We start from the raw sequence: 26,124 nt of genomic DNA on the forward strand, positions 1-26,124 counted from the left end.
GGTTCTAGAAAAGCGCATTATAAATAAAATTTATTATTATTATTATTATTATTATTATTATTAATGCAAAGAAACATGCAGATGGAATACACACAACCACCAGCGTATTAAATACATACATGGTTTTTTTGTGTGCAGCATAATCTGAGAAGGACATAATATTAACCATCTGTAAAAAAAAACTGCAGACAGAGCCACACTATACATTTCCTATATAAACAAAACTAAATTACTGACAGGGAGAAATTTCCCATCAGGTCCTGCAAGTTCCTCTTCACCACACACACACACACACACACACACACACAGCAAGTGAGCCATGTGAACTTATGAGAAACATGCACTCCTAAACACGTGTTCTCTCTGCACCTATTTCACTATAGTTGCACCGGTAATGACACCATGAGCTGTCACTGTACAACATGTTGTTGGTGTTTTTTGAATATATGCTTTAGACACTGGTCACAACGAGGTGTTTCCCAATAGCAGCCCCTAGAGGACGCAGTTCAAAGTTCCCTTGAAAGGGAACAACATTTACAAGAACTGAAATACAAATAATTTTTCCTCGATACTGCAAACGAAAACAGGTTAATGCATTTACACAACATTTTAAGTCATACCATTTTCAAACAACACAAGGATGAGTAAATGATGACATTTTCATTTTAGGGAGGAGTATCTATTTAACTTTTAATTGTACACAAGTATTTGAACAAGATGTGTTTATGGTTCACAACCTTTTTTCAAAACTTCTCAGTCAATCCAACATTATTTTATTTATTTATATTAAATCACAACTTCCATCACAATCAGCACGTCTTGTTTTCCAATAAATACACTGTGGTTGTGATCTCGGTCTGTGCACTTTAAATCGATAATTTAAATGAATATAATAACTAAAATGTCAAATAATGTTTGAAATATATCAAACAAATCCATCACTCAAAGTACCAAGTGTGTTTGAAAATAACACTGAAATTTGAATTATTACAAAACTGCAAATGAAAAGTCTTGCCTGAGGTTTGGTGAAGTTCCTGTCCATGCACCACTGGACAAAATACTTCTTAGCAGCTTCTAGGCTCCTGTCATCTGACTTCTTACAGTAAACCCTGATCAGCTGCTCAGCGAAGCACTCTGGCAGCAGTTTGGACACCTGTTACACCACACAGACATCAGGAACACAGGCTCGGAGTTTGGCTGGAGCATATATTGTTTTGGATTAGAATCAATACAAATCTAAACATACATATTCCCACCAATAGGGAAATAAATCCATAATCAACATCTGAGACATTTGTCTATATGGTTTGGGGGGGGGGGGGGGGGGGGTCTTATGACGGTATCAAATTTTCCTGTTGTGATAATTGCTAAAGCTTCTATCATGATATTTGGATTTTATTTTACTTGGATTTTATCGGCCTATAACCTACAAACTCTTTCATCTGTCCTGGACTGTGTTGCCTTTTCTTTTCTTTGAAGGTGGGGTTGAAGTGACATGACATTGCTGGCTGATAGTCACAATCTAGGTTCATCTTCTGGAATGTACCTGTTTTTTGCGGATCTTGATGGCTTTGGTGGGATCTTTCTTGCAGTAAAAGTGGACATTGTTGATGGGGTTTTTCTCTTTCATTCCATAATCCATGTGAATGACCTAGAAAATGAAAGAGGACACTTTACAAAATATAAGCAGAATTATCTTTGATGCTCTTTTACAAAAGACTTGATTTTGTTTTGGGGGTGTACTAGAATAGGGTCTCAGACTAGGTTGATCAAAAAACAAAGTATTTGTAATATTTTGGCATGAACGGCTCCTGCATCAAATGAAGGCCTGCCTTCTAAAATACGAAATGTGCTGTGATTGGCTAGCTGGGCCGGTGTGTGCTGTGATTGGTCAGCGGGGCCAGTGTGTGCTGTGATTGGTCAGCGGGGCCAGTGTGTGCTGTGATTGGTCAGCGGGGCCAGTGTGTGCTGTGATTGGTCAGCGGGGCCAGTGTGTGCTGTGATTGGTCAGCGGGGCCAGTGTGTGCTGTGATTGGTCAGCGGGGCCGGTGTGTGCTGTGATTGGTCAGCGGGGCCGGTGTGTGCTGTGATTGGTCGGCTGGGCCGGTGTGTGCTGTGATTGGTCAGCGGGGCCGGTGTGTGCTGTGATTGGTCAGCTGGGCCGGTGTGTGCTGTGGTTGGTCGGCTGGGTCGGTGTGTGCTGTGATTGGTCGGCTGGGCCAGTGTGTGCTGTGATTGGTCAGCTGGGCCAGTGTGTGCTGTGATTGGTCAGCGGGGCCAGTGTGTGCTGTGATTGGTCAGCGGGGCCAGTGTGTGCTGTGGTTGGTTAGCGGGGCCAGTGTGTGATTGGTCAGCGGGGTCAGTGTGTGCTGTGATTGGTCAGCTGGGCCGGTGTGTGCTGTGATTGGTCAGCGGGGCCAGTGTGTGCTGTGATTGGTCAGCGGGGCCGGTGTGTGCTGTGATTGGTCGGCTGGGCCGGTGTGTGCTGTGATTGGTCAGCGGGGCCGGTGTGTGCTGTGATTGGTCAGCTGGGCCGGTGTGTGCTGTGGTTGGTCGGCTGGGTCGGTGTGTGCTGTGATTGGTCGGCTGGGCCGGTGTGTGCTGTGATTGGTCAGCTGGGCCAGTGTGTGCTGTGATTGGTCAGCGGGGCCAGTGTGTGCTGTGATTGGTTAGCGGGGCCAGTGTGTGCTGTGGTTGGTTAGCGGGGCCAGTGTGTGATTGGTCAGCGGGGTCAGTGTGTGCTGTGATTGGTCAGCTGGGCCAGTGTGTGCTGTGATTGGTCAGCGGGGCCAGTGTGTGCTGTGATTGGTCGGCTGGGCCGGTGTGTGCTGTGATTGGTCAGCGGGGCCAGTGTGTGCTGTGATTGGTCGGCTGGGCCGGTGTGTGCTGTGATTGGTCAGCTGGGCCAGTGTGTGCTGTGATTGGCAGCACAGTGTCTGGTCAGGAAATGTCATGCCCCTTATCATAGCCACCTGCCAGCTTCAGTTTAAATATTGCGTCAATATCAAATCAATTTGAACGCGATTTAAACCCAGACAATAATAACAAAAAAATGTCTCTCACATAGTGATAACACTAGTCAACGCCTTCTCTAGTGCAGCTCAACTAGGTCTCGTCCCATTCGTCAATATTTGTGATATCACAAATCAAAGAAAACAAGCATTGTAGTCCAAATGAGTCATTCATTATAGTTGTTAAGTTTTTTCTGTTAAATAAAATATCTGGGTTTGAAGTGGACTTTAAGATTTGTAACTTTGCAGATCTTTGTTATGCTCAAACAGCAACATTACAGACTAAAGTTGAAAGTGAAAAAGCTAGATCAGACCCTTTGAACAGTGCTTGGCTGATCCTTTAATTACACACACTTTTGTAAGCTCATGTTAACTGATAAATGGGCGATTTCACATCCTGCCATTCCAGAAGTCCATTTCATGAACCATTTAAATCACATACATTTAAAATAAAAATCAGTATTCAAAAGTGTCTGCTTGCCTTTACAACAATAAGCTTATAATAATGGTTTATAATCTGAGCTGTTGGGTTGAAATTCATGGGAAGTGTCAGTTTTTCATGTCATCTGACTGCCCGGTTATGTATCATCTGTAAGCAGAAGCAGCTCTGAGTATTATGGTGCTGGGGTGTTGGGATCTGACAGCTTGTAGCAGTTAAATCTGAACGTACACTAACTACAAAGTCCTCCGCAGTCAGGTTGGCATCTGTGCCACTGGGCTTTGAACCGGCGACTTCCTTTGCCCAGTCAAGCAGCTTCTCCTGCAAAAGATAAGAGAAGTTATACCAGTTATCTAATCAACAACTCAGTCACTTTGCTCCTTTATCAGCTGGATCTACCATCTTTTTATAAAGACAAAACTGATATTTTCCAAGACCTTTCTCTTACAAAGGCTCATGGACAGTTCATTCTTTTGTTCATCTTCAAAACAAACGAGGACACTTTTAAAGTGCTCCCATCATTTATGTGCATCCACTGAAAGTCAGCTTTATTATTTGTGGTTGACCTGTGAGGCGTCCATGTGCGTCTCGGCTGTGGTCTGACCCACACACTTGTACAGTCGTCTGCAGACGATGTTGTTTAGGATGGCTCGTGCCTCAGACAGCTCCGGCGCAGACGAGTACAGAATCAGCTCAAATATGTGATCTGAAACAGGACACAATCCCTCATTTCATCACAATATCAGGGTGTAACATTTAGCCATATGCTTTCTAATCCTGCAATAAAGGACCGGTGTGTGAATATATTCACATAGCACAGCACTAACACTTTGACATGTCAGAGCACAAAATCATGCTGCTAAAAAGATTTTATAAGTGCATTAATCCATGCCAAAGGCCTTACTGTGGCCCTCATAATGACCCTCACAAGCACATTCAAATACACACTAAGTCATGTCCAAATGCCCATCATGTGGAGCACTGAGTCTTTACTGAATGTGCATCAAATAAATGATATCATATACATAGGATTTTCTACAATCATCCTTCAGCATCTCTTCGCTTCAAATATTTGATCTGATTATTATTTTTATTTTTTTTAAATTGATAAATTTTATTTCAGCAAATTTGCAAGAGAGCAGCATAAATAAGAAAATAGCATTTTGGTAAAAACGAAGCACAAAGATGACAATAAAACCTGAGGTTGTTGGGTTCAGCCAGCAGATTAACTAACACAGTAATTATGGCTGTTTATTTAACACCGCAATCAATGAATCACCTTTGGAGGAAAATAACATGTTAAAACTTCTGTTAGACTGATGCAGATGAATGCAGCTAAATGAGCCTAAACTCCTGGACCGGGACACACCTGTGAGTTTGGTGTAGGCCTCCATGTCTTCTATAGCTGAAGAGATGCTGAAGATCCTCCCAGCAGATCCCTGGATCTGAATATGAGGATCAGCTTTTACGAAAGCCTCCGTAATCCTGATTCAAGACAAGCACGACAGAACACTTCAGTCCGGCTGAAAGCATGACAATGTGAATGAGGCTAATACACACATGAGGCTAATACACACATGGTCTCGATGATGTTGCCCACTTTGTGCTGATACGCCCGGCGATGGAGGCAGTTACGAGTGTGGAACATGTCATAGAGATTGCCAACTTCCTGTAAACATAAAAAAAAACAAAAAAGCAAAATTAGAAAGGCTTTTTATTTCTTTGAAATTCTGACTGATACAAAACCCCCTCTGAACCTGAACAAATAACAGCTTTAGAAATGTTGGCGTTACACAGAGAAGCTGTCGAGCCACCGGAGGTCATGCACTCCTTTAGTTTTCTAATATACTGGATTAACATTACAATGAGAAAAGAAACAAATCAATGTGCTACTCGTGTTACAGGAATGGTTGTTCTGCGCCATACGCAGGGGTTAAAGCAAAATAAATCCTGAGCCTGGACTTTCTTCCGGGGACGGAGCGGAGCATGCAATGACTGTGACAACTTTAACATTTGAAAGGATACTATGGCAAAGTTATTGCTTTCTTTATTCAAACTGATTTTCTTTTACATGAATATATGATTGACCTGCAGAATGAAAGCTGTATCATACACTTTAATTATGAGCTTTATCATCGCTTCTCGACACTAGGGGTGTATCAATACACTTAGCTCGTGAGATGGAAGTACAGATACTTGAATGTGACAATATTTGAATACTGTTTAAGAAGTTTTCAATAAAATGTTTGTCTTTTTATTACAAAAAGTAAAACAATGCAGTTGTATTTAGAAATATTTTAAGTAATCTAGGGCTGTAACTAATGATTATTTTGGGAATCAATTAATCTAATGATTATTATGACAACGGAGTAATCCGAATTTATTTATTTGTTTAGTAACAAACAGACCTTAGTGAAAACCAGGCTTTAGTATGACTATTTATATGTAAACTAACAATGAGGCAATAATAATTGGCTCAAATAAAACATCAAAACCAAGAAATTACAAGATTGTACTGAACAACACTGTTAAAATACATAATGTAATATGCCTATATGTAACATGAACATAACTTAAGTACACTGTGTATTAAAACAAATATCTGCAGAGGGTGCCAACGGCCTGGTGACGTTTCACTTTACAGCTTGATTAAACAATGTTTAAATCCATTAAACTGTAATATTTGGCCACGTGCAGAAACATTTATTTTGGAATCGCGATGTACAATACGATGGCTTATTCAGTCATTCGGGGTTATCAAGAGAAAATGCCTCATAATGCGTATCTGCGTTAATCGACTGCAGAGGGTTTTAACCTCATCATGACTGGCACTGGGTTCTTATCTGAAATATATCTGTTGCAATGCTGCACAACAAGAACAGCAATGAGTGCTGGCAAATTTACAAGTCATTACTTTAACGTTTATTACGAAGATTAATTTATTTTACTGAGAAGCATAAGCATTTTCACCTATATTAGCCCATATATAATTTAAAAAATGTCATTGAATGCCACATGAGACATTTGATTTGGCTTGAGTTTAAATATCATTATCATTATCACGTCTCCCAAGTAGTAAAAAAGCCATGTGCTTATAAATTATATTATGAGTGATAAACTCTTTAGAAACTTGGACTTCAAACCAACCACAACCTTTCAGCAAACAAGAAAAAAAGCATATTGTGCTTTCAGGTGTCTGAATGCTAGCTGCTGTTTTCATGGGATGCTCGGCAGCTGCGCTACAGAACACTGAGCAGACACTGAAGTAAAGAGTCATCGCTATGGAGAGAGACACCATTTAAATGGTAAATGGACTGCGTTTATATAGCGCTTTCAACAGACCACATGGCCATCCAAAGCACTTTACAATTTGCCTCACATTCACTCACTCATTCACACACCGACTGCGGTGTCTGCCATTCAAGGCACATCCAGCTCGTCGGGAGCAGCTGGGGTTAGGTGTCTTGCTCAAGGACACCTCGACACCTGGTCAGGTGGAGCCGGGGATTGAACCACCAACCTTCCGGTTTGTAGACAACCTACATGAACCACTGAGCCACTGCCGCCCCTTTAGTCCAGTAGCACTGCTGTAAGCCGGCAGATAAGACGACATGCGTCCTCTGCTGTAAACTCACCTTAACCAAATGCCCGAAAGAACACCTCAACTCTCCCTGAGCAGATTTTAAACCATATCACGTAGGTCTACTGGAGCTGAACGGCATCTACGCTAATATTAGTCTGTTTCTCTCTTATTCTGAGGTCCAGTAGTCACCAGATCCAGTCTGTATCCAGATCAGAGGGTCACTGCAGTCACCCGGATCCAGTACGTATCCAGACCAGATGGTGGATCAGCACCTAGAAAGGACCTCTACTGCCCTGAAAGACAGCGGAGACCAGGACAACTAGAGCCCCAGATACAGATCCCCTGTAAAGACCTTGTCTCAGAGGACCACCAGGACAAGACCACAGGAAACAGATGATTCTTCTGGGTGTGTACAACACCCAATAAAGAGTAATATCATCCGAAGCAGCTCTGGCGGTGTAAACTGGGCTCGAAACAGCGGGGTTATTCCCAGTACAGTGTTTGCAGCTGAAGTTAGTGCTGCTGGTGGAGTGATATATTTGTTGGTTATTTACAGCAGCGGTCCTCAACCTTTTCAGCACCAAGGACCGGTTTAATGTCAGACAATTTCACAGACAGGACTTTAAAGTGTGACGGATAAATACAACAAAATAAAATGATACGACTGGCATAAAAACTGTGGTATATTGTACATATAATCATAAACATGAATTCACTGTGTATTCGTATGCAACTTTATTAGTAGTGTCCTCGTAACATTGCGTCAACAACATAACATGAATAATATATAATGAGCGAGCTAGCTACATCATGAATCCATTTCCCAAACCGTTTTTTTGGTCTTATTCTGAATCACTACAGTACACCTATAATTACTGTTTATATTCAGACTATTTTATTCTGGTTGGGGTCGTCAACGCTGCAGAGTAGCACAGTACCCATGTGACTCGCCATAGATGTAAACAGATGTAGTTCAAGCTACAATGTTTGTCCACCAGACGCGAGAGCCAAAAGTTACCGACTGCAGCTTTAATGCAGACTTTGTCACTAAACTTAGCAACTTTTCAGACCAGCTTAGCGACTTTTTCCAAAAAAGGGACTAGCGACAAATCAAGCGACTTTCTTGGCAAACATTATTTAGTCTCTGAGAGACTCCGGTTCTGCCGCACAAGCAGAGTTTTCTCATGCAAATGTGTTAGTTAGTGTTTGTATCCATGCCCTCGCGACAGACTTTACTTTCACTTTGTGTTCGTTCATATTTCAAAAGCAATATGTTTAGTAGTAGTTCAAATGACTACTTATTGGTTGAATATGGTACAGTTTGAACCAATCTGGGCTCAGGGGTGGGACTACGGGTCAACAATCATTTCTGTTTGGCTGAGAGGAACGAAAGCTTTGGTTTCTTATGACGAATCAATGTTGTCAAAATGTGATGACGTAATCAAGTGCACTACGCCGCCTCTGAATATCCAAATGAGATAAATAGGATATCTCCGAAACTTGGCATTCAACTAAAGCAATCAGATTGGATTAGCGGTTCAAAACTTATTAAACATTAAAAACCAACAGTTATTTTTAGCCGTGGCTATATCGGTCTTTGAGGGTTAAGAGATCTTCCTAAATTAAGGCCTGAGGAAAAAAACTCATTGGACCTTAAGACTTCTTTTGATGAACTTTCGAAGGCGGTCAAACAGCTCTCTACAGGAAAGTCACCAGGAATTGAGGGTTTGCCAGCAGAATTTTATAAAGCCTTTTGGGGTGTTTTAGGAGAAGATTTGTATAATGTATTTTGTGAATGTTTTAAAAGAGGTTATCTACCAAACAGCTGTCAAAGGGCTGTTATCACTTCTGCCAAAAAGTGGAGACCTAGGCTTGTTGAAGAATTGGCGACCAGTGTCTTTAATGTGTCTCGATTATAACATTTTGTCTAAATGTTAGCAAAAAAATATTTTGCATGTTGTAGTGATAAGTGAACAAAATTACTGTATTCCTGGGTGGACAATAATGGACAATATGTTTCTTATGAGAGATGTGATTGATTTATCTATTAGAAACAATCCTGATGTGGGTTATTTATCTATTGACCAAGAGAAAGCTTTTGACTGGGTAGGTCATGAACACCTTTTTACCGTTTTAAAAACCTTTGGATTTGGGGAGAATATTATTTCTTGGATAAAAATACTTTATGAAGATGCTTCAGTTATGCTTAAGATAGGAGGTGGCCTGAGTTGTCCAATCCCTGTTAAAAGAGGAATTAGGCAGAGATGTCCTCTATCAGGACAACTTTATAGTTTAGCCATAGAACCCTTACCGTGTAAGCTAAGAAAGGAGTTGCAAGGTTTAATGATACCAGGAGATAATTCAGGGCTAAGGTATTCTGTGTCTGCTTATGCAGATGATGTAAATATTTTTATTTCTGGTCAAAATGATATTCAGATACTTTTTAAAATTTAAACCTTTATGAAAAGTCTTCTTCAGCCAAGGTAAACTGGGCAAAGTGTGATGGGTTTGCTGTGGGGTCTTGGGATGGTACGGGACCACCTCAACTTCATGAAGGACTGAAATGGGGAAAGGAAGGTTTTAAAGTTTTGGGGGTGTATCTGGGCACTGATAAATATATAGAAAAGAACTGGGAGGTTCTGCTTGGAAAGTTGTCTAAGTGGAACTGGCTATTGCCCGAACTATCTTATAGAGGCAGAGTCCTAATTACAAACATCCTGACGGCCTGTATATGGCACAAACTGAATGTGCTTGAGCCACCAGATGACCTTATTAAGGAGATTCAGAGGAAACTGGTGGACTTTTTGTGGTCTGGTCAAAAGTGGATTCCTCGGCAGGCACTTTATCTACCAGTGATTGAAGGAGGGCAAGGCCTAATAGATGTACGAAGCAGCATAAGTGCTTTTAGATTGCAATCAGTCCAGAGACTATTGTACGAGGAGAATGGTGGGTGGATTAATGTTGCTTGTGCTCTTCTGCGGAAAACATCTGGATTATTGTATGATAAACAGCTTTTTTTTACTGAAAAGTGATGAAGTGGATTTGAAAGTTGACACATTTTTATAAGTCAATGATAACAGCTTGGAAAAAGACATTTATTATACATAGAGGTATTTTACAACCCGAGGACTGGATAAGGGGAGAACCGCTGTTCCACAACCCATTAATAAGAACAAGGATTTTGTCCTCTAAATCTGTGGAAAGCGGTTTTGTGATGGCTGGGTATGTCAAGTGGTGATGACTGGAAAACGGCAGTCTTTGCAGAGTGTTACGGGGTTGAGATCTCTTCGACTCATGAGACGAATAATGGAGGAGGTGTGGGCGGCTCTACCGGGGGCCTGCAGAGAGGCACTGTCACAGGACTGGGATGGGCTCTATACATTTCCACCCATCAAAATATCTGCTGCTGTGCCAGAGGAGATGGAGGAAACTGGACATTCAATTTTATCTTTTAAGTACCCTGAGTACCCTCACTTCTTTGTCCTCTCAAAACTCATCATTTTTAAATCACCCTACTACTTGCCCGCTTGATCCAATTCCATCTCATCTCCTTCATGCCATTTCTCCTGAAGTTGTACATGCACTCACTCACATCCCTCCACACTTGTGTTTTCCCCTCATCATTTAGACAGGCTCGTATAATTCTACTCCTTAAGAAACCCACCCTCAACCCATCTCTTTTAGAGAACTACAGAATAAAACACATGAACGAGCTGTGTTCAACCAAGTCTCTACATTTCTCACACACAACAACCTCCTTGACAGCAACCAATCTGGCTTCAGAAGTGGACATTCAACTGAGACGGCCTTGCTCTCAGTTGTTGAAGCTCACAGTTAACCACCAGATCCTCCTATCAACCCTACTGGGAAAAGGCATCTCAGTAACCACACTTCAATGGTCTGAGTCTTACCTATCAGATAGGTCCTTTAAAGTATCTTGAAGAGGTGAAGTGTCCAAGTCACAACATCTAACTACTGGGGTGCCTCAGGGGTCAGTTCTTGGACCACTTCTCTTGTCTGTCTACATGGCATCATTAGGTTCTGTCATTCAGAAACATGGCTTTTAATTCCACCGCTATGCTTGTAACATTTTTACAGTTACATTGGTCCCATTAGCTTTCTATACATGTAATATTTAATCATGTCACTAGGGGCACTCTAGCATGTGAGATGCCTGGTAACATAAAAAGGATAAGAGAACAAGTATGAGGTAGGAAGGATGTGTTAACCATATGGCGAAACTTTCTCAACAATGCTTTCTTGTATTTTTGGCCCTGGTTTGAGGAACCTGAGGTTCTTTAAGTCAAATGTAAGTACTCCTGTTAGCACTTTGGTTGTATATATGATGTTAGGGAATGTTTATGTAAATGAGATGGGTACATTTGTTAGTGGTGTCACTAAGTTTATTACAAGCTACAGTTTGTATGGTTCCAGGCAGATGTGTCCTCAACAACAGTGCACTTAAGTACTGTTTTATCTTTTCACCTACTATCCCCAAGACGGAGTTCGTGGTAGAGAAAGACGCCACTATGGTTGCCTGGACTGTTCAATGTCTCCTTCAAAAACAGCTAGAAGCCTTGGAGTTATGATTGATGATCAGCTGACTTTCTCAGACCACATTGCTAAAACTGTCCGATCCTGCAGATTTGCTTTATTCAACATCAAGAAGATCAAGCCCTTTCTTTGGGAACATGCTGCACAACTCCTTGTTCAAGCTCTTGTTCTGTCCAGGCTGGACTATTGCAATGCCCTCTTGACAGGTCTTCCAGCCAATTCCATCAAACCTTTACAACTAATTCAGAACGCGACAGCAAGATTAATTTTTAATGAGCCAAAAAGAAACACGTCACACATCTGTTTATCAATTTGCACTGGCTTCCAATAGCTGCTCGCATAAAATTCAAGGCATTGATGTTTACCTACAAAACTACCACTGACTCTGCACCCATTTACCTAAATTTGTTACTTCAGACTTATGTGCCTCTAGAAACTTGCGTTCTGCAAGTGAACGTCGCTTGATTGTGCCATCCCAAAGAAGCTTTTACAGACTTTTAAATTAAATCTTCCCTCCTGGTGCAATGACCTCCCCGACTAGGGCTGCACGATGTGTCGTTTCAGCATCGATATCGCGATGTACAAATCCACAATAGTCACATCGCAGGATGTGTGATGTAGGCTGTCGTAGTTGATCCGTTATTCATTAACTGTACGAGCGCGAGAGAGAGCGAGAGAGAGAGCGAGCGCGAGAGAAAGAGAGAGAGAGAGCCCCGGCCGCACGCTCACCGTCTTCAAACAACACAAGCGCTGTCTTGCTCTCTCTCCCTTGCGCATATTAATCAATTGACACGATGGTATCGATGTTTAAATCATTTAAAATGAGAATGTAAGTGTGCTCACCCCATTTCTGTTTGAAAAACTTTTTTGATTATATTTCATATCGCAATAGATATCGCAGAAAAATAAAATATCGCAATGTCATTTTTTCCCAATATCGTGCAGCCCTATCCCCAACTCAATCCGAGCAGCTGAGTCCTTAGCCATCTTCAAGAATTGGCTTAAAACACATCTCTTCCATCTTTATTTGACCCTCTAACTTTAACACTCACTATTCTAATTCTATTCTTGAAAAAAAAATCTAACTACCTTTCTAATCTTTTTGTATTATATTTTCCTTTCATTAACCCTCTGGAGTCTAAGGGTATTTTTGGGGCCTGGAGAAGTTTTGTCATGCCCTGACATTTGTGCTTTTTTCAGTTTCTTATAAATATCTAAATGGGTAAAGTCTAATATCACTGTAATCAGCACAAACTGGGCTATAATAATATGTGAAATGCATGTATGTACATGATTGTATTTTTGAGAAAAAAAATGTTATGCATGGTTAGTGAAAAACTAAAAATGTTAAGTCACTTGAATAAGGCAATAAAACACATTCATAAAATTGGTTGTCGAAAAAGTTGAGAACTGGAGCTTGTAGTCTAGAATTTTTCTTTCTAAATTATGTGAAAATCATCTTGTTTACTCATTCACAGAAAACAATATATTGATTTAAATTTTCTAAGACACTTTTTGTTGGTAAAAGTCATATGTGAGTAGGCGTCAACTACCATGGATATCATTGTGATTTACACCTGAGAAGACAAAGGCCTGCATAATGAGCTGCATAATGAGCCTCTCATTCAGCTGTGCCACTGAGAGGAAGGACTTACAAGAAAGAATGTGAGAACAAAATAAAAGTATATAATTTTATGTTTGTAGTTTATTAAGAATATATTTAATTATCCCACAACATAATTTAATATCCACTTGGGGGAGCAGTTAAACAGTTTATTAGGGACAATCAAAGCTGACTTTCAAACCAATTGTTTGGCATCCTTCAGTCACACAATCCTTCAGAAATCCTTTCAACAATCTTATTTTCTACCAAATTAATCCCATTTATTATTATCATCATCATTATTATTATTATTAATGTTGAAAAGAGCTGAGAATATTTTTCAGGTTTTTTTAGGGGGAATAAATCGAAAGAACTGCATTGTTTTTTACATTTGTTAGAGTTATCTCTATTTGACACATTTATATTATTTACATCAAGCTTTTGAATGGTATAGTATTGCATACTGTTATTGAAACTTCATAATGTTTCACTTGTTATATATAGTTATAGTTTGGAAAAAGTATTTGGAAAAAGTCTAACTAGTAAAATGTTTACACGTTATGTGAAAACTAGTACAAATAAATAAAAAGAGACTTACTCATGTTTATGATCTCTGTTGAATAAAGTGCTTCATTCTTTTTTCTGAGGAAATCCATTTCTCAAATCCTCAACCACATCACATCTTTCTGGGGTGAATTATGTCTTAGTCCTCTCATCGCGAAGCAAACAGTAAAATAAAATAAAAACTTTAAGAACAGTCTCAATGCTTTTTCTTCTGTGTGTGTGTATTCAAGCCGCGCGCTTCAGTTTGAATCTGAATAGCGCGTTCAGCGCGGGGGCGTGGTCACATTAGATATAATGAGCGGAGATATGAAAAACAGACATTGCGTTGTTTTCATATGGATTACTCTAACTCAGAATAAAGTAATTTCGGCAGCACTTGTTTAGTTTAAAAGTAGACATTCCAGGCTTTCTATAGATATCTCTCTCATGTCTCTTCGTTGAGTATTCACGGAGTTACAGTTCATTTTAATGAAATGTTTGTACATGACGATCAGCGGAGACAAAGACTGCAGACAGCGCACTTTGTTTGTTATCTTTATTTTATAAGTGCACAAAGGTTTTTTGTTATTATGTCTGTATCCAAAAAAAAAGTAGACCCTTTACAGATTCGATTGATGCATTGCTCTTATCTGTACGATTAAAACTGAGAGTGTAATTTTAAGTTCTTTTCGGGGTTATCAGGAGAAAATGACTCAAAACGCATATGCGTTTTGAGTCATTTTATGCAATTGTATGTGTGTGTGTGTGTGTGTGTGTAAAGACCTCTAACACTAGTTTGCTCTATTCTTTTTTTATTCTGAGACTTGTTATAGCACTTATATATCATTGCTCTTTTTGTTGTTTTTGATTGCTTCCACTGTCTTCATTTGTAAGTTGCTTTGGATAAAAGCGTCTGCTAAATTAATAAATGTAAATGTAAATGAGTATTTTATTTCATTAGTCAATTTCGTGAGTATGATTTTAGTGCAGATTTAAATATTTGAGAGCTGGTTATGTAGTCTTAATGGACTGCGTTTTAGTCATTATAATATTCATTCTGTTGTTTGACAACAAAAACATTAAAATATAGTAATAAAAAGTTTTATTGAGAATTTGGCTGCATTAAAATGCAGTACGTGAACACAGGGAGGCAAGACAATGTGACACACTTACGTTATGAAGATGCTAATTATCTATGGCCGTATGACGTCATCTAGCGACACCTAGGGACTTTTCAGGCAGGGTTTAGCTACTTTCCATTGAAAGAAGTTGGCAACGCTGCTTTAATTTAAGTTATTCAGCCAAATGACGCACAGACTGGTACCGGTCCGCGGCCCGGGGGTTGGGGACCACTGATTTACAGTATGTTTTATAGCACGCACTCATGATATACAAGATCCGCATACTGTCACATCTCTGTCAAACCCCAGTAAGTTCATTCTCCTCCAGCATTCTGCTACATTTTAGATTTTGGACAGGTTGTGTTTATCTTATTGTTTTTAACGGCATATGAAAACTAACAAACCGTGTGTGTAATAACTGCTGTCCGGGGGATGCATTTTATTTCCAGTCTTCAAGTACTTTTTCAGAAGTTAGCTCTGTGGCTAGTGAGTTGTTACGCTGTTCATTTTTGTTTGTAGAAACTACATTGTATCGCTACACACGTTTGACAGCTCTGGCGTGATGAGACCCATTTCAAAACCTAGTAAGCTGCCTAGATAGGCAGCATCTGAGCATCACTGAAAGAGAATATGTCAGTATTTCATTGAGACTTGAGATTAAATAAACTGCTTAAGTATTGTAGATCTTGCAGTATTAATTTTTTACATGCAGTTACACATTGTCGGTTAAAAACAAGAAAGTGGCTAGTAAAAACATTGAGTGGCTGGTAGATTTTGAAATCCAGCAGCCACAGTGGCCAGTGGACAAAAAGTTAATTTCCATCCCTGGACTGTTCGTTTAAACAGTAATAAATCAAGTTAAAAAAGAACGAGCACTGAAATCAGTCGAGCACTGTACAATAAACGAAATCAATGAATGTACAGTCGGTATAACTGCACAATGTACCTTGTCTCTGGTGCAGATGTGCTTCTTTCCTCTCACTTCACACACTCGTGCAAATCTGAGGAAGCGCTGATAGTCGAAGTTGTTCTGAATGCCGAGATGGTAGCAATCGCTGTCCAAAAGAACACTTTCAGTTAGCAACACACAAAGCATCATTAATAGCTTGGTGCAAATCATCTTACCGGGCAAAATAATCCCACTTATCCACGTCAATGCCGTTTCTTTTGTTAGCTACGATCTCGTACAGGAAGGATTTCTCCATCGGCCGGCCCTTATATGGCCACTGCAGGGTCAGAAGAATAATGCTGCATGTTACCTTTACTAGAGCAGAGGAGTCATTAACACACAGCTTGCAAACCTTTCAGGAAACACTAGATGTAATCCACACAGCTGCAGTGGTTTCTGAAGCCACGATGGGGGAAGAGAGCCCAAATCAAATATAGTGAATAAAACTAGCAGTGAGGCTGGATTTTGACTTTGATTTCAGTCTGTTCTTCATATCAAGTGTCTACATGGCTTCAGCAGTCTTGGATTAAACCAGTGTAAGGTTTACTATCCTGCTACTTGTAAGCTTTCCAGTATGGACAAATACAGTGCCCCCCAGAACAAGGAAACTGAGTAAATGACACAACTGAACCATTGGTATCAGGTCTTTGTCACCTTATTTCCAACAATAACACTTTATAAAATGGTTTGGAAAGAGTGGGATGAAAGTTATATTCACGTAAGTATTTGATTTAGTTTTGATTGTAAATAAATGCACAGACAGTATTTAAACTGAACAGAGATGACATAACTGAATTCAATGATGAACTGCCTTTAACTGTCATTCTGCATTATTGAGACACTGTTTTCCTAATGAATGTTGTTCAGTTGCTTTGACGCAATGTATTTTGTTTAAAGCGCTATATAAAGGTGACTTGACTTGAACGGCAATATCAAAGCTGTACAGAAACGAGTGTGCGATATCAAGCGATGGCTTGTCATAGATGTATTTTACAAGAGGCAGCAGGTGTACGTACCGAGCGGTTTAAGACCGAGTTTTCCAGTGGTCCGGCGATCTGCTCCTTAATGAATATCAGGTCGTTGGGAAGAGTCAACCCGTGGTGTACCATGACCTCCTCCAGACCGTTGACCCTCACCAGGTGGTCAAACATCTGAACCGAGGCCATCTCGTGCTGTAGAAACCAAACGTGCTGATCAGATCTACAGGCCAACAGAAGAAGACCACAGAGCTACAGGACAGATGTGCTGTGTTTGTCATCTGTGTGTCAACCCCATCACTTACCTCAGGTGCAAGAGAACGCCACACCCCAGGGTCAGCTATGAGACCCTTGAGGATTACTAACGGTGCACAGACCAACACAAGCTGAGGCTAGAGAATCACATGCATTGTTTTACGCTGGGGGTGATTTTAACACACCTACCTTCCATTTCTCACCAGGTCGAACTTTAGGGATGAACATGCCATCAAACATATGAGAAAAGGGGCCATGACCTGAACAAAAGACAAAACGCTATTTTAAAGAATGAAGATGCAAACCCAATAAAGCCATTAACACTTGCTCTTCGTTTAGCGGTCGTGAAACCCAATTCACCCATATGAATCCTGAAAAATGTCCAGTCACTGGCCTCATTCCTGGTTTGTGCTCAAATTACAAAGCAGTATGAGGCAGGGCTGTCAAATATAATGTTTGTTTGTTTATTACGTTTTTTACGCCATGTTAGCTTCATGGCTATTTACATGGCAAAAAGGTTCAGTATCATCCATAAGATTTACATTATATAAAACATTTCAACTTAACATAAGATAGAAAATCTAAAATACATTTAGGTGGTACATTTTCAAATATTCCATGCAAGCATGTTTCTGAATAAAAGCGTTTTCTAGCAGCATCATAAAAATTACAATTCAACAAAATATGCTTGATAGTCAAAGGAACTTTACATGAAAGACATAAAGGAGGAACTTCGCCTATTAATAAAACCCATGGGTAAGTCTTGAATGGCCCAGTCTACACCTAGTAAAGACAACTTGATCATGTCTTGATTTAAAATTGAATTAATATAGTTGAGCCACCAGAAGGTCGATGTATGTTTGGACCATATGCATTAAAGCTAACAAACTTTTTCAAAGACAAAGGACTGTCTGGTGACAAATGAGTTTCTTGGAGGCAAAAAGCAAAAAGGCTGAGAATCATAACTAGTCGTGGAAGTTCTTCAAAATTTGCCTTTGCTCCACAACAGTCCCACTGAATTATGTATTAATAGTATTAATTATGTTGGTAAAACCAGTACTTGGCCTTTACTCCTACTTTTAGGAGAGGAGCTCCGACTGCGGGAAATTGTGGGTTCCGCCATGTTTACATCTTTAAGGGAGTCAGCTTTCTGTAATCTATTCTCCTGGCTAAACTTTTGTTGTTGAGCTCTTGTGCTGTGCTGTGACTTCTTTCCTTTTGAGGTCATGGGAATCTCCACTATTACACTTTTATGACGGCAAATCAATGCCAATAATAACCGAGCGCACAGCTGATGCTGGCGCGCGCGCTAAATGGTTTAAGCGAGAGGAAAACTGAATCGGATGCGAAGAAACGGGAGCTCGCGAGCTCATTTCAAACTCTCGCGCGCGCATGGTCATTCCCCATATCCTCCATAGACAGTAAAAGAAATGGACACAGCGACCCCATTGGAACTCAATTGAGACAAGTGAAGCCCAGTTTTAGCGTTTTTTAGCACTTCCGTTTCTGACGCGCAGACTCAAACTAAGCTTGACGACGTCAGCAACCTGTCTGACAGATGTAAATCTTTTAGTAGCTGTGCGTGCAAACTGCCATCGTTAATCTTGCAGAGACGGCGAGCTTGAGCGGGGAGTTCTTTGTCGTGAGTGAGCAGGAGTAAGTATTCTGATTAATTATTTTGTATAGTATTTTAAAATGTAACGCCAGTACGCCATATTAAGTTAATTACCTGTGAGCTTCTCCTCCTGTCTGTACGGTAATGCGACAGAGAGCCGAGTGGTTATGACGCAATCGTTAGCCTATTTTTTACAAAAACTGTTTATACGGGGCCATAATGTAACATAGAAGGTAATGGAGCACTTTATACATTGTCGTGTATCTTTAGAAATAAATAATGGACAAACGGAGTCTTTAAACGCCTCAGATGTAAAGTTATTCGCTGTCAATGGGAATACTAACGCAAGGGAAGTTCTGCTACAAGATGGCAGCACCCACCCGACTTCAACTTCCGGTCGAGTTCCTTGCCCCCTGATATCCTCGCGCTCGATCATCTCACCTCTGCTCGCGCGAACAATGTTATTTTTGTCAGTCGTGGGGCGGGGCTTGCTGTTTTAGTTATCTCAAATGTCATTGGTTATTCCCCTTTTCCTAAAGTCAGTATTCGACGCCTGTTAGAAAATGATTAATAATTCACTTGACCCATAACTTCATCAGTGGACCAGATGCGAGTAATCATTTCATTTGCTTGTTTAATTTGTTTTTGTCTTTAATGTAATTTAATGCATTGTTTATAGAGTAGATCTTTTGTAGATACTTGATTAACTGGAATTCTTCTGATTGCTAGTGATTGCAGTCTTGTAATAAGAGATACACATATTTTACAGACTGTAATGATGCACGCACACACACACGCTTGGATAATAATGGCACTGAATCGACGCCATACACTTTGGTCTTCAATTGTTTCAGTTTGTGTTTGACTAGAAGTTTGGGTGCTTTGTGTTTTCTTTTTGATTGAAGATGAGGTTTTACTGATTAATTGTGGTTTTTCTCTTGTTAACCAGGTCAGATCAGTTTGGCACTCAGCCTCTTGCTTGGTCGGTAAAACCACTGCAGCAAAGGATTTCTCAAACTGAAAAATAGGAAGCTTTTCAACCTCTTTCCAAGCATCTGCATAGTTCACTCTTTTAAGACATTTCACTTTTTGAATTTCTTTTTCTTTTATCCATGAAGGACAGATCTTTGATGATGGATGATCACCTGTGCAATTCCTGCATTTTGATAATTATGACAAATAGACTTGTTATTGCAGCTAGCAGAACTATGACCAAATCTCTGACAGTTGAAGCATCTTAGAGGATTTGGGATAAAAATAACAACGGGGACTCTCAGATATCCTAAACGGATCCCTTCTGGTGGTTGGGATTTGTTGAAAGTCAAGATATATGTGCCAGTCTTTATTATTTGATCTCTTTTTCTGATTGAAATTCTCTTTACACTTGTAACACCTTCTTGTGTTAATTCTGTGGTTGTTTCAGATTCATCCATATCCTGAAGTTCTCTAATTATTCCTCTACTGCTGTTGAGATATGGATGGAAGGTGGCTTTTATTGGAACAATAAACAAATTATCAGCATGGGCTTTTTTTGAGCATTTGACCAAAATCTGACCTGATCTCAACTTTCTAACATCCTTAACAGTTCCTGCAATTCCTGAGATTCCCTTTTGGATAGCAAATGGGGATAACTTTGTAAGTACTTTCTCCGTTGAAAGAGATTCTAAAAGGATAAACCTCTGCCAGTGATCTTTTTTTTTTTTTTAGCAATTCACATCCAGTGTTTGTCATCATCCAAATTTTGTTCCAATATTCGCCTTTTTGAGGATTGTTTGTTAGCCATATTCTTTTTTTATCTTGTTTCATCATCTTTGCTCCCCACCCACCTCGGAGCCCAACTCCTGCAGATACGCATCAGGAATACAAGGATGATATACTCTTGCAAAAAGAACTGATGTTCAAATTGCTTGATTAACCCTTTGCCACCGCCTTCAGGGAAGAAAAACATATAGTTGGTTTAATTGCCAATATCTACCCAGGGCACGTCATGACTAGCCGCTTGATTGGATCGGGTCCCTCCAACTGCTCGTCTATATGAAGTTGGAACCAAAGCATTGTGTTGGTCCTGTAAAAGCCACAGCTAATCACATTCCTCAAATGCCAGGACTTCTTCCTCCACAGACACGAGTCGCAACTCACGGCTAACAAGTTGCCCCATTTGTAGCCTTTTACGAACAGCAAGGGGGTGCTAGGGACCTATTCTACCTCGGGTCCCCACGGGGAGTCAAATATAATGTAAAATATTTAAAAAAGCTGGATGGGGCGACACGGAATGAAAAAGTGTTCAAGAAGTAGCACAGCTCTTAGCCACACACAGCTACCACAGGACCTACAAACAGTGTAGGGACAAATTATAAAAACTAAAAAGTGACTACCGAGCAATAAAGGATCACAACGGCCGGAGTGGTGCAAACAGAAGAACGTGGAAGTGGCTCGACCAAATGGAGGCTATCTACGGAAGTCGACCTGCGAGCAGTGGGAGAGAGGGTGCCCTGGACTCGGACACCTCGTTGTTGGACAACACAATCGAGGATGGTATGTAAAGTTGTGTACAATATATTAAGTTTGAAAGCTTCACTTTATTGACCATCTATACTGTAAAGCTTTATTTTGTTTTTTTACTTGTATGCCTATTCCATTATTATTTAAATGTTCTGGATTTGTTATTGTTGCTGTAATTTGTGCATTAACCAACATTGTACAAACTTTTTGTTTCAGATGCACAGTCTACGATTGACTCGTTAGCACTTTCTCCATGCAGTGATGTCCCAACTGGTGATAGCAGCCTCCAGCAGGTGTGCTACCAGGTATGATATATGACAAACACTTAAGGTTACAGATCATCTATTTAGACTAAGCTTACCTAATCCTTTTCTTATGTCGTTTTGAAAGCCGTGATGTATCATGAAATTGTAAGGATGAAAGAACCTGAGATACTTTGATCTCCTGAGAAACAGACAATACAAACATACACGGGCATCTTGGAGACACCCCACAGAGTGGAGGAGCAGGAGACCTCCTCCCCTTCTGGCCATTTGTTTCATTATAAATCCCTTCACCCATTCTTCCTTCTACTCAGTCTGCTCAAAATGATTACATGAAAATGTCAATGCAAGTGATCTAACACTCATGTTTAGTATCATTGGAAATGTCTCAGTGCAACTGGTACAATGGTCTCAATCTTACAAAAGTAGATTAGAAGATAATACAGATCTGAAGAGTCAAGAGATATCTTGATTACTGTGATGGGAGTGTCCTTTCCTCCCTTTATTAGGGAACTACACTAACTTTTTCCACTAGTGGCAATTATGCAAATAACTTTTTCAGTTACTGACGCATAACATGATTTGGTCGGCCAAATTATTTATAGTAAGTTGCTCTTGATAATAATGAACAATAATGAAACTGTATTGCATACAGATGTGCTTTTTGTTTTACTTGCCATCTTTTAAACCCCATGCCTTGTTCTGTTTCTTACAGTACACACAGTGCATTGCTCTGTCTTGTAGCTGGGGTTAGAGGGGCCCCGGTGCAGGGGGTACTGTGGACCCTGTTTAAAATGGTTTAATTTGTACTGTATGTTCATTCTATTTATTTATTTGTGCTATTTACACAATGATTACATTTTTTTAAGTTTGTTTTTGTTAATTTAAAATAGCACTGCATAGTCTGCACTGTAAGATAAAATACACAATCAAACCAAAATGTATTCAGACACCTTCAACATTTCTCACATAATCACAGTTTATTTGCTGTAGTTTAGAAACTGGTAATAAAATATGACAATAACTCATTAATTCATCTTGATAATTTCGGATAACTTTGATAAAAAGATATTTAATTGAATCAACCAAAACTTCAGACATCTGTCAGTATGACAATATTTACACAACTATCAATACTTTGTTGAACAGTTAATAAGCAAGCAATGCTTAATTTGGTTCAGTCTGTGGTGTGAAAAGGTTGCATTAACAATTAAAGAAACAAACACTTAAGCAAAACATGGTCAGGTCCCTAATTATTATTATTTTTTTAATCAATTTCACTGGTAGCCTACAGTATGAAGAATTAGTGGGTATAATATTTCACAGATCACTATTTTGCCATACTCACTTACATAAATGAACTAGTGGCCTGCACCCACTAGTAAAACAATTCTATCTTATTTTTGGATTGACTTTGGATAAATTCTTGTACTACAAGGTAATTCAGTCAAGAGCAGTGAGTGATTTACTTTCATTTTCATACATTAAAGACACTGACAGCAGAGCTAGTAAATTAGGCGCGGTCCCTTTAAGAGACAAACGCATCCATTATAAAGATACACATCCGGTTTCTTTCCAACTCTTTACTTTCACTGAAGACATAACCACAGACTTTTCAAACACACTTTCCAAGACCGGTATTTCGACATATTTTGTATGTATTTGTTGTCGGTACAAAAGCAAGAAGACTTTGAGACGTGTCTCTGCTTGCTCCCTGAACACCAGAACACCGCGCTGCTGAATTGAGCTCTTTCACTTTTCGCTCTTTTTCTTAAAGCCAACCTGATGTGTTGAATGCTCGGAGCACGTTATAAAACGTATTCTTAAAATACACATTTCTATTTTAATAAATGCTCATATTAAAACATAGCATTACACATAAGTAGGTACAAAAATAATCAGTGATACATTTACGACCCCATAAAAATTTGGGTCGCAATGGCATTTCAAAAGGTTGCATATGCAAATTCCAATTGTTAGTTTCTGTCTCCATCTCGGGGGATGTTGGTCTCGGTCTGAGGTATTAAAGGATTGCAGCAATAGGATCAGGGCGATTCTGTAGCCAGAAAGACTGTAGTGTGGTGTGTGTCTAAGGTCAGGGATGCATATATTACTTGTAGATTCATCTTTGAGAATTTGATCTTTTGTACTGATATGATTTGATGTGTTTCAATTGGATATGTAATTGGCAAAATACATATCTACCTGACTGTAAATAAATTGTTAGATTTGATTTTATTCTGTTTTACTCTGTAATTATCGACTCTAGTAGATTACGCTGAATCCTTGTGAGACATGAGCACCCGAATGAATGAGTTAATATAAACTAAAGAGTTTAACCAGAATAATCCAATGTCAGAAGAATAGGTCTACTAATTAGAAACAGAGGTACAACCGATTTGCATTCCAACCTTAATTCGAGGTCATACTAAAATGGAGTCAGATCTGAGTTTAACCTAAATTGATTAACTCTACGTGCACCTTCCTTGGGCCGAGTGCCTGGACCTTACACAATCCTGTTGCTCACCAGAAATACTGTAACTCTGATTAGTTCACACTGTAATGAACAGTTCTTTCAGAAATTAATCGATGATATGTGATAAGCTTTATTTTAACTCAAATTACTCAAATATAACTCAAATATTTTTTGATTTTAGCAAAAACCTTTAGAAAAAAAAATCACAATTATAACTTTTCTTTCTGTGTGTCCAGGCAAGAGGAAAGGGGGCATGCACCATCAGGAGCATCTTGGTGTTTTAAGAGAGGTGCAGGTGCTGATATTGAACAGCAGGAACTGAACCGGACACAGAGGGAGCTAGATGAGGCCGGGCAAGCACGGGAGCAGGAAGCGGCCTGGAGGAGGGAGGAAGATGCTCAAACGACTGCTTTCAGTCAAACATCTCTCTACGTCCTGGGGAAGCTTGTACAGGCGATGAGGAACAGAACAGACAAGAACAGATCTCTCAGCCCGACTAAAACCTCCCTAGTCCACACCTCACCGAAATAGTTATTTTTTTAACTTGTTTTTCCTGTGAATGTTTTTCTACTACATACGTTTGTGCACAACATTTAAAGTTTGTTTAGTGTACATTTTTTACTTTTAAATGTTTAAATGTCTTATTTATATATATATATATATATATATATATATATATATATATATTTTTTTTTTTTTTTTTTTTTTTTTTTTTTTTTGCACTACATATATTTTCACATTTAAAGTTTGTTTAGTGTACATTTTTTACTTTTAAATGTGTCTTTATATTTTCTTTATATACATTTTTTGCCCTACATTAATACACATGTTTAACGTTTGATCGGTTTACATTGTTCTGGTCAAACGTGTACTTTGCTTTTTAATGGTGCATGTGGATTAGAGCAACAGGTATCATCAAACTAAATGTCACAATTCAAAAGATTAATAGTACACTTTTACTTTAAACTCACTTTAAACCACTACTGAGTATTTGTATCATATTCTTCTCGTGGTTTAAAATAGTGTTTGGGCATGAAATGAACAAAAATGCGATTCTGTATGACAAAATATTTAAAAGAACATGGTCTTTACAGGTAGCCATGTTTCTGCTAGATATAGTTTTTAATTTGAGAAAAATGTTTATCCCCTGGCCCTATTTAAATGCACTCTCTCAAATATGTGTCAGATGTCAGGCAGATGACAAGCTCAACCGCTCAACAGCTAGATGCTCATCTGTCTGAAGTCCCCATCCCCTCTTTCCTACTGGACAACTAATGCTCTCTCTCGTAATAGTCCTACAGAGACAACTTTCAAATGCACTTGGTTTTTGTGAGAGAACATTATTATTTCATATGCACATGAGTGGGGTCAAGTTAAACATTTTAGTTTGAATTTTATTTTATACTGTGCATTGTTGCAATGTGCTAAACAAACATTTGCTTAATTTATAAGTAATTTATTACATGAAACTTTAATATTAATTTATGAAATTACAATGCCTTGGTTTTAGTAAAGTTAGTATACAGTCATAGACATAAATGCCATGGTACTAATAAATGGCATAATTTATTTTGGTGTTTGGTTTTCAGCCTTGGTTTCCTCTTTTTGGGTTTCAGCCAAGGATTGTAATTTTGGTGCATCCCTAACTCAAACAGAGGGTAATCATGCAGATACATTCACATTCAACAAAACACACTCTCACATATATAACACTGTCGAAAAATAAAACAAAGAAAGGAAAAGGCGATGGCTGTAAGCTCCGCCTCCATCAGCTGACAGGTGCGTCACGAGGGGGCGCCAAATTCAAATATACTCTCTTCCGCCTATCTTTCATCCAATCGCCTCACAAAAAACAGCGATCTGTCGTCGATGCTTGAGGATTAGATCTTTATAATGATACATAGTTTGTCAAGACTAAATTTGTCCCGTTTCATTACATCTATTCGTAATCACTGACATGTGTGAGTTGAGAGGTGTTAGGGTTAGAGGTTAAATCAATCCTTGTATGATCAGACTGAGAGGAACATGAGTCACTTGCGCTGTGGACATGTGACTCGCTCAGGTCTCTAGCCAGACGTCACTCACCCAGGTCATGACACAGGCCGGCGATCTGCACACACAGAGCATCTTGCTTTGTTATGAGGAGCTCGGGCTGTCGTTCATGAAGAGCCTGCACTAGACATCCGGCCAGATATCCCACCCTGCACCACACAAACACAGAGCAGCACCATCA

General features: G+C 39.5%; 1 protein-coding gene across 2 annotated transcripts in view; it reads right to left on the minus strand.

Annotated features, from left to right (window-relative positions):
- The window catches only part of samhd1 (SAM domain and HD domain 1), a 51,784-nt gene that overhangs the window by 17,290 nt on the left and 8,370 nt on the right, over positions 1-26,124 (minus strand). For both annotated transcript variants that reach the window (XM_052540627.1, XM_052540628.1), the window contains exons 6-16: positions 25,977-26,092; positions 17,225-17,295; positions 16,820-16,975; positions 15,980-16,080; positions 15,801-15,909; positions 5,028-5,119; positions 4,820-4,935; positions 4,017-4,156; positions 3,682-3,771; positions 1,547-1,651; positions 1,016-1,153 (exon numbers count right to left, since the gene is read on the minus strand). In XM_052540627.1, the coding sequence (XP_052396587.1) occupies positions 1,016-1,153; positions 1,547-1,651; positions 3,682-3,771; positions 4,017-4,156; positions 4,820-4,935; positions 5,028-5,119; positions 15,801-15,909; positions 15,980-16,080; positions 16,820-16,975; positions 17,225-17,295; positions 25,977-26,092 (1,234 nt within the window). The remainder of the gene's footprint in view (positions 1-1,015; positions 1,154-1,546; positions 1,652-3,681; positions 3,772-4,016; positions 4,157-4,819; positions 4,936-5,027; positions 5,120-15,800; positions 15,910-15,979; positions 16,081-16,819; positions 16,976-17,224; positions 17,296-25,976; positions 26,093-26,124) is intronic.

The sequence above is a fragment of the Carassius gibelio genome, chromosome A23, assembly GCF_023724105.1.
Source record: "Carassius gibelio isolate Cgi1373 ecotype wild population from Czech Republic chromosome A23, carGib1.2-hapl.c, whole genome shotgun sequence".
In the NCBI taxonomy this organism is placed as follows: Eukaryota; Metazoa; Chordata; class Actinopteri; order Cypriniformes; family Cyprinidae; genus Carassius; species Carassius gibelio.